Source organism: Cynoglossus semilaevis, chromosome 10, assembly GCF_000523025.1.
Source record: "Cynoglossus semilaevis isolate Cse_v1.0 chromosome 10, Cse_v1.0, whole genome shotgun sequence".
NCBI lineage: Eukaryota > Metazoa > Chordata > Actinopteri > Pleuronectiformes > Cynoglossidae > Cynoglossus > Cynoglossus semilaevis.
In genome coordinates this window covers 1,072,345-1,083,825 of record NC_024316.1, presented here as the reverse complement: position 1 = coordinate 1,083,825, position 11,481 = coordinate 1,072,345, and the positions used below count along the sequence as shown (strand labels likewise).

The 11,481-nt window shown below is 41.8% G+C and overlaps 2 protein-coding genes across 2 annotated transcripts in view; both read left to right on the top strand.

Moving 5' to 3' along the window:
• The window catches only part of LOC103384458 (zinc finger and BTB domain-containing protein 17), a 7,432-nt gene extending 5,452 nt beyond the window's left edge, over positions 1-1,980 (top strand). The window contains exons 3-4 of the mRNA XM_017035617.2: positions 528-567; positions 991-1,980. Of these exons, the coding sequence (XP_016891106.1) occupies positions 528-567; positions 991-1,721 (771 nt within the window). The 3' untranslated portion in view covers positions 1,722-1,980. The remainder of the gene's footprint in view (positions 1-527; positions 568-990) is intronic.
• A 4,081-nt stretch (positions 1,981-6,061) lies between these two features.
• On the top strand, positions 6,062-8,998 carry LOC112487638 (zinc finger and BTB domain-containing protein 46-like). Its single transcript, XM_025059566.1, has 2 exons — positions 6,062-6,537; positions 8,279-8,998. The coding sequence occupies exons 1-2, from the start codon at positions 6,421-6,423 to the stop codon at positions 8,714-8,716; spliced, it is 555 nt and encodes a 184-aa protein (XP_024915334.1). The 5' UTR covers positions 6,062-6,420; the 3' UTR covers positions 8,717-8,998.
• Positions 8,999-11,481: the final 2,483 nt, after the last annotated feature.

The window sequence follows — 11,481 nt, the reverse complement described above, 5'->3', positions numbered from 1 at the left end:
TACTCTATTGTTGATATTAAATCAATTTAAGTCCATTTTTATTTCTTCAGCCCAGATTCACAAAAAAACAAAATTGCATCAGTGGTCTTTAATGTTACAATTAGAATGAAGACTATCCTTCTAAGAATCCATATAATGGGAATAAAATGGAGGAACAAGCCAAACTAGAGAGAAGAAAAACTACCATTTGTCAGGAGGAAATCTCCAGCAGATCCAGGATCAGTGTTGCCGTCTGCCTTGGCAAAGAGAGATATGGGGGAAATGCGGGAGACAGTAGAGGGGGAAGAAAAGAGGGACTGGGAAGGTAGACGTTTTAATGTTTATCAATATTTTAATTTGGAAATGTTGTACTTTGTTATAAACCTGTTGCTTTTTAGTTCTTTAGCAACTTGTCTCCGTGGTACTTTGTTATAAACCTGTTGCTTTTTGGTTGTCTCTTATGTAGGCTGTGTGTCCAGATGGTTTTGCAGAGCCTGTGTCAACCTACTTGTGTTTTTGTACGGTAACCCAGTTTCTTACCTTTAAAGGGCGAAGATGATGGAGGGGACACGGGGAAGATCACCACAGGTTTGTTTTTAAGAATTGAACAATGGATAAAACCAGTACTTGATTTATAACTACTACGTAGAAAGAAATGAGTTCAAAACAGGGATGACTCGATCCAATACTAGTCTTGGGATCAGTCCGAAATTGGTCAAAATGTTAGGATCCAAATTGAAAGACGCAGCTTGTAGCCTGCCATTTCCGATACCTAAGTCCAGATTCTCAACTAAACACGTTGTAAACACGGACGCCAACGCCTTAGCGATGGCAGCCAGAGAAGAGAAAGTATCGGATTGATATAGGTATCAGCAGATAGGTATCGGATTTCCTGATTGACCAATGCCTTTCCAGCTAAGTCAATTTTACTTTGCATGTTCCAGGTGAGACAACAATTAAATATATTAACTAGATGATAAACTCTTTTAATTCTTTTTCTTGCCCTTTTAGTTTTGGCAGGTGACCCGATGCCCGTGGAGAAGAATCCGACGGCTAACAGAAACAGTGTTGGTGGACTGACTGCGTCAGCATTTGTAGCTGGCAGAGAGAATGATGGTCTGAAGTCCTCGGCTAAACGGTCTAGTTTGGAAAAAAAAGATGCCCTGCCAGAGCCTGGAGGTCCATGGTCCTCCCAGGAGTTCACCTGCTCTCTGTGCAAACAGATGTTTAGCAGCCGGGAGCGTCTCAGAGCTCACGAGTACCACCACACCGTCCCTCAAATGTCCCACGACTGGGCAGGTGTCAAGGGTTTGCACTACCAAGCCCCGCTGCCGGAGCTGCAGTTCCACCAGTCTCTTTACCGCTCCACCGTGGCTATGTCCGTGCCAGGACGCTACTCGTGTTCCCATTGCCCCGCCCGCTTCACGCTTAAGTCCAACGCAAGCCGCCACGAGAAAACCATCCACCTGAAAAAGAAGCTGCTGAAGTGCATTCACTGTCTGAAGCACTTCAGGGACCGCACCGATCTGCACAGGCACGTGTCCTCCATGCACTCCAAAGTAAGACACACTTGTCCCGCCTGTGCTAAGGACTTCAGCACCACGCAGAACCTGGCTACACATTTTGAAATGTGCTGCCCCGTGCTGTCCATGCCAGGGATTATACTGGGAGGCAGTAAAAGGATGGCCAGTATCCAGGGACAGGGTTATGTGTCCACATTGGCGGCTTTTACAAGAAATTAAAGTTAACCCTTAAAAAAATAACTAACTAACTAACCGCCCCTACAGTGGCACTGCAGCACCCCGTAGTGCCCCCCCCCACTTTGGGAACCTCCGGTTTAAGTGAAAGGATTCAAAATCGAACCTTTCCATATTACCACAGATTCCACTTCCTGCTCAACGACGGTAGGTACGAGGACGATCACTTCCTCTTGCATTGCTGCATCAGGATCCAGAGGTTCTTGGTATCAACATCCGTACAACACTGTTTTCACTCACAACAGCTTGGGAGAAAAAAACTCATTAGAGCTTAATGACAACATCCGTACAACACTGTTTTCACTCCAACAGAAAAGAAAAAAAAACTCATTAGAGCTTAATGGCTCCGATTCTTCTTAACCTTTGGCCGAGAATGTCAAAATAAATTGGGGTTCTCTTTTAGTAGGAAAACACATTTCACCGTTTGCAATAATAAATAAGGGGTAGTGAGGATTTCAGGGATGTGAAATAACGTGAGAGCACAACAGCGGCGTATTAGCCTTTGTTTTTGTATGCAGCCCGTTATTCTGTTATTATTAAAATTGTCGTTACAATTTGGAGTATTTAACATGATGCATTTGCAGGTATTAAATATTTTATTGACATTTTAACAACGAAGGCCCGTTCCTATGTTGCGTCGATACGTAGTTGTAGCTTAAGAATAATTGTTAGTTGAAAGTACAATAACTGTTGGCGCTGCATCGTAACCGTAGTCGCCCTCCTAGTTCTGTGACATCACAACAGCTCCAGGCACACAAGCCAAGGGTTTTTGTTGTTCGATAACACAAATCAGGTGAATGAAAACACACTTTGAACAAAAAGACCAAATGTCAAAAATATAGATAGAAATAAGACTAATATTTTCGAACATTAATCCGATCATTTTCTGAATCGATTCGTTCTTTTTAATTGTTGACAAACAGTCACCTTTGCTGTTACTTGAGTCAGGTTGGGACCTTCATAATATTGTAGTGAGGATGCTGGTAAATGATGGGATTGTTATTAGTGTGTGATTGACATACATCAGTTGGATGTTTACAGAATGATGATTTAGATCTGCAAGTGGAACCAAAACAAATTAAGGGGTAGGGTATCCTAACCTTTTCCTCCATTAAAATATGCATATTTGTTCATATCTTGGTAATTTTTGGTAATTTTTGGTAATTTTTTTAATATAAAATTGCTATTAAATCACTTTCTAATTCTAATTCACAATAAAAAATAATATTAGACATTGATGATATGTGAACATTTCTTAATGAAAGGCTTACTATTTAATGGGGTGTCTATATATATATATATGTATATATATATATATCATTTTTTTGGTCACAATTCTGTCGTCAGGGTTCAGATAACACGTATACACAAGGTGGTTCACCAAATTATTTTCCACATTTGACTCTCATCTCTCTCTCTGGGGATGCAAAGCACAAGAAGACAAAAAATATGATTAAATTATTATTTAATATACAATAATTATATATTTATATATTATATTAAAATTTAATAATCGTTTTACAGGTGTTAATATATAATAATTTATTTAGAAATCTTAAAAAAAACAAAGTTGATCTTCAATTCTGCTCCTCAGCTCTTGTACTACCAACTGCTGTTTAGACTTTTTTTTTTTCTTCCTCATACTCTCATTTAACTGCTAATGCCTTGAGTGTACAGTCCAGACCTGGAGACAGACGTTGTGTTTTCCCCGGAGCTAATAACAAATGGTTTTGTTCCTTTTTGTTTACCCAATTTTACAATGAAATGGACCTTCTCTTCTCTCTTTGGTGAGAACTGTTAGACTTGCTAAAGGTTTGAGTGAATGTCCTATATGAATATCTTTGACCATTTTCCATCTATATATATATATATATATATATATATATATATATATGTCCTATATAGATGGAAAATGGTACAAAGCAAGTGTAATGACAATAGAGACCTCCCTATCTTTCCTCTATTCTCACCTCCCTGGAGATCTTTTCTCAACTTCTCTCTGAACTTTGATGCAACACCTCTTCCTTTATTTTCCTTTTCTTCTTTCCACTCTCTTCCACAGATATCGTACCCTCACTAGCCTGAACTTCTTTGCAACAATCTCTCCTTGCTCTACAATCCTATATCTCCTTCCGTTGTCATGTCCTAACCATACAAACTTTGTGGATCCCTTTGTTTCACCCCATACCGTAGCTCCCGGGCAACTCTTTGTCTCTTCTCATCCTTTCACCAACATCTCCACTGAGCTCACAGCATCCAACTTTTGGCGCGTAACCACGGATACCATAATGTTTCACACAATGACGACTCGTAAGGTTGCGTTTACACAATGATTGGTAACACGGCGCCTGCTGTGGTCAATGGTTTTGTTGCACCTTGTCCTAACACCAACGCACCTTGATGCGTCCGTGTGAATCTCACGTATGTTTTACTAAGTTACAGCGCGAAGAAACTCTCGGATGTAGGCGAGGATCATCACGTTGTATCGATGTCGTATCGACCCCGGCCAGCTCCAGCTAGCAAAACCAAAGCAGGAGAAGCAGCATCTGAGCCCATCTGACGAGCAGGACTCCCAAGGGACGGATGCAAGAGAAGGGGCTACATGCACAGCTAAAGGCTAGAGCCACAAGACCTCCGTTTACGTAGCCTGCCGCCGACACATGTGCACTCACTAAAGGATGGAGGAGAGCCAGAACTACAACCCAGCGGGACATAAGGGAGTTTGTGTGCTCTTATCTTCACGGACAAGCAAGTGATGTGACCTCCAGACATCACGTTCATTGTCCCTGGGGATTTGAACCTCATGAAAGTCTTGATCGTGGATGGTGATGTCGACGTGACTGAAGAGTCAGAGCACAGTATCATACCAACAAAGTGATGCGGGACCGGATCCAACAACAAACCTCTATGCTAGCTTAGAGTCTGTTACCCCTTAACCCCCAGGACTCTGTCCACAAAGGGACAATGGGAAAACCTCTATGCTAGCTTAGAGTCTGTTCCCCTAACCCCCAGGACTCGAATGGTATCCTGTGTTGAATTTCACGAAACAGTAATGAATCCTACATTTCACAAAGACCTAAAGTACGGAAAAGAGAATTAATACTGAAACTAATAAAAACTAAACAAAAATAATAAGCCATCCATCCATCCATCCATCCATTTTCATCCTTTACCAGGTCACGGGGGCAGCAGTCTCCATAACCGCCACCCAAATCACACTGCACCGTACCAACCCCCCTGAACCTTCCTGTGGGTAGTGAGTCCACTGGAAGGTACCAACCACCCTGACTAGGATTTGAACCTGCCCAGGAGGTGAACCCTGGGGTTCCACACCAATGACAGAGACATTGCCGCTGGGCCAAGGCACCACAAAATAACAAGCATTTAGAAAAAAAAAGAAAAGAAAACTAACTAAACTAGCAAACCCGCTCTAAAAAAAACCCCAAATAACTCACTGATTCTCAACCTCTGTTATGTATCTGCTGCTGTTGTATCTGCCGAACCTTAACCTTCCTTTACTCACTTTTACTCTTCAGCTCGATTTTGTGCCTTTTTTAATCGCCTTTTTAAATTATTTTTTTTTTCAGCTCGATTTTGTGCCTTTTTTAATTATTTTTTTAAAAAATAATTATTTATGAAATTTGAGTGTAAATGGAGGTGTATTGTTGGTTCGCTGTCATGCTAAAGTCCAAGTGGAAATGGAGGTAATTGCTAATGAATCGCTCTTAATCTTTCGTAGACTAGAGCCTCATAGATGGATGTGTTTAGTGGTTGTGTCCTCGTGTCCCCTGGTCTGGTCTCCTAGTTGAGTTTTAGTATTTTTGTAGAATAGATCAGGAGTACTCATGCAAATGACCAGGTTAAAAATAATGTCAACGTAACTAATCAAGGGGTTGCTGATCACTTTATATGTATACAATAAATCTGAAGCCATATTGTTGACACCTATAGGTCATATGCGTGAATACTCACGTAAAACTCGTGGAAAAATGTCGCATTACTGCTGGCTAATCGATGTAGTAGCTGCTGTCTGTCCATTTGTCTTTTTTTTTTTTTAAACTATTATGTATTCATGTTTAAGTGTGGATTCACGTTAAAGCTTTATTTTCTCAACTAAAACCACTACAGATATTTTTACAATAAATTACTTATTACGTTATTGAAAAATAATTATTCGCAACGGATAATTGTTTTTTTCATCAAGGTGACGTGTGTTGTAGGAATTCTGGTCAATGTTCGAGCTCTGATCATTCTAGAAAAAAAAGAGAATGTAGCTATTGGAAACAAATAGTATTAGTTAAACCACATTTTTTAGACTTTAGATTTTGTGGTAATGTGAATAGCAGATATCCACACATCTATGATGGCCAACTGTAGCAGTAACCAGAGCAGACTATTGTGAGCGAGTGTTCTTGCTGCGATTGCTTTAGTGTAGAGAAGAAGCTGTTGCCAGGCCAACAGTTCCTCTGACTAATCAGAGTGGCCATGGGAATTGAAAGTACCTTTCAACGCAATGTTTCTAATTAAAACCGATAACTGAAAATTGATGTCTTGCTTTTTCAAGTGGCTTTGTTAAAGTGTTTATCTTTTTGTGTCTCCTTCTTCGTCTTCTTCCTCTTTTTCAGTAAATGACTTCACGGTGATTCGGAAGAAGTTCAAGTGTCCCTACTGCACTTTTTCTGCCATGCACCAGTGCATCCTAAAGCGCCACATGCGTTCTCACACGGGCGAGAGGCCGTACCCCTGTGACATCTGTGGCAAGAAGTTTACCAGGAGGGAGCACATGAAGAGGCACACGCTGGTGAGGAGAAGCACGCTGTCACCAAAAGGGGGCAGCATTTGACCTGAAGAGTAACCTTAATATGTTCGGATTTGTTTGACGTTTGTTGATACGGCGTCAAGCGATCGTTGGCTTATTGTTTCATTGTAGTTCGGTCGTGCATTTATCTTGGGGGTGGCAGAACCCTAAGGAGGGAAAACTGAAGTGTCTTGTCCCCAGCCCATTTGTCCATCTCAACAATGGAACAATTCAGGAGACCAGAGTAAAGGAAAGCAAGGCTAGGAACATTCGAGATGGGTTCAAGCTTTTCTAGTACGGTGTAGACCAAGGGTCGGCGATCTGTTCCACTGTGACGTCTGTCCGTCCCCGTCCCTCCTGGTGTGTCTGCTGTGTGGTTTAATCGGTTGTGATCACACTCACCTCTGTGTCTCTGTCATCAGTCTCACTGGTGCCACCTGGTGTCCTGGGTATATGCACCTCTCTGCCTCACTCTGTCTTGGTCGGATCGTTGTTCTGAGTCCATGTTGTTTGTGACTGGCTCCATGCTTCATGTTCTGGATAGTTTGTCTATGCCATGTTTTATAATTCTCGTTTCTAGTTCCTGGTTGATGCCAACTCATACTTTTGTTCCTGCCTGGTTCTTTTTTTCCAGTGAGGTTTTGTTATTTGGATTTTGAGAAACCAAACACGGGTAATGTGCATAGGTATAGTACATTTACATTGAAAAGGTGATAGGAAGGAGTGGCAGAGAAATATGTGAGGGTGGTGTAGGACATTAACAAGGTCAGTGTGACAGTAATTAGGTTCTACCTGATTGAAGATCACTTTTTTTTCCTATGTTGATGGATAGGTTGACAGATGGGGTCAGGCAGGAGGCCCCAATAGACCATGATGCAGGTGGAAGAAAACCTGAAGAGGTGGAGGTTTACTTCGGAGCGAGGAGGAGTGAAACATAGCAAGGTAGTAAGACAGATTGCGTCTGTATGTGAGGGTGAGGGTGAGGGTGAGGCTCGTGGGAATGATAGAACTGCAAGGAGCAGAGGTAGCAAAAGGACGGTGCATTTAAAGGATTGGTGACACGTGAATAGCCGAAAAGTTGAAACGGAAGTTTTTTAAAGTCAGTAGTGAGACCTGCTATGATGTTTGGTCTCGAGACAGTGGCTCTGTCTAATAGACAAAAGGCTGAGTTTGGAGGTGACAGAGATTTTCACCCGGAGAGACCAGGAAGGACGGGATTAGGAATGAGCAGATCAGAGGGACAGTTAAGGTGGAGCAGTTTGGACATAATGTTAGAGAGATGAGGTTGAGATGGTTTGGATGGGTGTTAGGAAGAGAGAGTGAATATATCGGGGGGAAAGGATGCTTGAGATTGAGGACGACTCATCTACCTCATTTTGAAATCTTGTGCCTCGAACTTACAGTTTTGAAATTTCTAAGCTTCGGTCTTGTCCTTCTTCTTGTTTAACTACCAAGAGAAAATCTGCCCTGGAAAGCGAACAGGAAGAACTTCCGTACTGTTAAATGCCCCACCTCTTAGGCAGAGAACAGTGGTGCTGTAAAAGGACCCCCTGGTGGATGCATTTGTTTTCAGGGAGTGCTCTTACACCGTGCTGTACTTAGTGGAGCCGAAACGCTGCAGTGATGGAATAATAAAGGCTGTGGGCAACATCCGCACTTCTTGGTAGAACGTAAGATTATGTCGACCTTTTGACCCGCATCTCTAACACACAACAATGTCTTGTTCATCTGTCGCCCCCATCAGGTCCACAGCAAAGACAAAAAGTACGTGTGTAAAGTTTGCAGCCGAGTCTTCATGTCAGCAGCCAGCGTCGGGATCAAACACGGCTCCCGGCGACACGGCATCTGCGCCAGTTGCTCGGGCGGCGACATTGCAACCTTGCTGGACCACAGCGGCGAGGTGGGCGGTGACATTTCACCGGAAGAGGAGCTGTATCCCGTGGACCGTTTTCACGATGAGCAGGGGGAGTGCGACGGAGACGGGGAGGAGGAGATGGTGGTGGAAGGAGACAGGGAGATACTGAGAGAAGGGGAGATGGACGCGGGAGTGAAGTGGAAGGCCTCGAGAATGACCACAGAGACGCACCAGACACTGGACAATGAGAAGGAGGAGAGTGACTTGTCCGCGCAGGAGGGTGAACAGCAGAAGGGAAGCGAGCGGGACTTCGCGTGGATTTCCTAGAACTGGTTCTCGTCAGTGGCATTCCAAAAGATTCCGAAGGGTCTTTGAAAAATTTCTGGCTGCTTCTTCCCATCAACTGCTCACAACAACGGGAGGTTTTACAGTGAAAAGAAAGTACGGGTTGATGTGGACGACTATCCTCAACCATCTTTAATCCTCTGAATGGTGTGAGTGCCCACGCAAGAACATTGATTTCTCTCGCCTCAGTATTGGCCGACACGGGAAAAAGGAGGAAGCACAATGGGTGGAAGGTTGTCAGATGAGCCTATTACCTCCTTTTACTTCATAACCTCCTTTTACTTCATATGCAGTGTTTTGGGTTTTTTTTTTTTTTTTTTTTTTTTTTTTTTTTTTTTTTTTTTTTTTTTTTTTTTTTTTTTTTTTTTTTTTTTTTTTTTTTTTTTTTTTTTTTTTTTTCGTTTTTGACTTTTTACAGTCCGGACCCGACGGAGACCGCAGGTGATTTTGTACTGCTACTGCAGGAATCAGCAAAACAAGCTGCCAATGCCAAGGCACAGGACTGTCATTTCTGTCCGTTTGACCTTACAATCTACAGGGATAGCGTCGGGTCGGGGAGCGCTGACGAGAGAGAGGACCTGCGCTGAATCGTCTCCCCCGATGAAAGCATCTTTTTATCAAATAAAGGAAAAGCCTTGAATATTTTTCAGAGCTACGTGTGGGAAAAGAAGTGCGTACCACTCAAGTACATTGGCACACACACACACACACACGGAATGCTCCACGAGTTCTACTGCCAGAGATGCGCACTTTAAATACACAACTGACTTCTTATTTGACCTTCAAAACTTATGGTTTACATTTTTTTTTTTTTTTTTTTTTTTTTTGGTAATTAACCTTAACTTAACAAAACAAAGACTGTACCGACCTTGATGTCCTCTTGACTGTTTTTAATACCGCGATGAAAAAAAAAAAAACATATAATGAATGTTTGTACAGGTTGATGCTTACAAGGCCTGTGCCTTCCAGTCAATGGGCTCCTCTGATCTTGATTTAAATCAATTACTCTGCTGTGTTTAACCACCGCACACTTTAACCCTTTCCGGAACAATCTAAAAGACTAGGTGTAATTTGTGTATTTGTGTGTGTGTGTAGTGCGACAGTGAAGAGAGACCTAGTTTATTTTCATGGACGGCTAAGTTGAGTGCAATGGGTAAAACCAGTTCATCAGACGCTAACCCGCTGAGATATATAAGGAGTGGAATTGATTTTTTTTTTTTGTACAAAGCACATCAGAGTCTGCTGTGACCATCGAAAGGTTTATTTATATGTTTTTTTTTTGTTTTTTTTTTGACAATTTTTCTACCAGTTACGTCGTTGCATGCTGGATTATTGTTATTTTCCGCACTTTTCTGTTTAAAAAGCTTATTTTATTTGATCGAACGCAATGACCAACATTAGCCCTTTTGTTTCCCTCTAAAGCAGCGGTCCCCAATCTTTTTTGTGTACCAAGGATCGGTCGGGCAAGGATCATTTCATTTTAAAAATAAAACCTCTTTTAGACTTTATTCTGTCAGCATCAGAGTCTGAATGTTGAAACATGAAAATTGAAACATTGACAGATTATCTTTAAATTAAAAAAATTGAAGGGATATGACTGGAGTCAATTAGTAAAACTGAAGTCCTAGTGGCCTGGTACCAAAAAAAACTGAATGGAGTAAATTAGTAAAACTGAAGTCCTAGCGGCCTGGTACCAAAAAACATACGGACCGGCTTTAGTCCCCGACCTGGGGGTTTGGAGACCTCTGCTCTAAAGTCTTAAAAAAGATTTTTGTTTTATCTTGGTGGTTATATTGTCAGGCCGGCTTTATTTGGATTGCAAAGAATGTTATCAAAACTTGTGCTTTAAGGAATAGTTTTTATATTTGTACATTGTAGAGTGCTATCTTTAACAGCTAGGCATTGAAAAAGACCTTAACGGATTTCTATGGTTTTTTTTTTAAAAGGGATAATAATTCCCTCACGTACGTATGCGTGTGTCCTTAGTGATTTATTTATGATGTTTTCCTGTTTTCCAACAACTTCGAGTGAGTCAAGGCGGAAGACTTTTTCTCTTACTATATTCATCAGTGCGCTCATTTCTGTTGGATGCTAAGCTTTATCGTTTGTTGTTTTTTTGATATTTTATAAATTGTATTTGTAAAAGACAGCTTTTATACCCTTTCTTATCGTGGACAGGAAGCCATGGGGCTTTTATTTACCTTTGTCGGGCCAGTTTATGCTTTCTCTCTCTTTCATTTCGTCTTTGTTTTTCCAAATACGCCGGCGAACCCCGGTGTTAGATATAGAATTAAACCCGGTTTTATGCATGCCTTTTTGCATCACTTTTGTACACTATTCAACTATTAATGATTTTGTCTTCTTTGTATTATTTATTTGGGTTGTTTCAACTTTTGTCCTAGGCTTAAAGAGGTACACAAAAGGCTCTCTAATGCAGTGGTTCTCAAATTATTTTCTGCCACAGCCCCCTCTAGTGGACAGAATTGTTTTCACGCCCCCTCCTCCCCTGAATTGAAATACTATTGAGAACCTGATAATAATGTATTTTCTTTCTTGTCTGCACAAACCACTGTATGAGGTGCTGCCACCTAGTGACTGGAGGCTTGTTCATCGGTCAAGCATCGCAGCAGCAGCACTCTTCTGTCCAGCGTGCCATATTCCAATGGAAGCCTCTCACGCCCCAACTCACCCCCCCCCCGGCACCTCACTACGCCACCCCAGGGCGGGCCGCCCCATTGTTTGAGAAA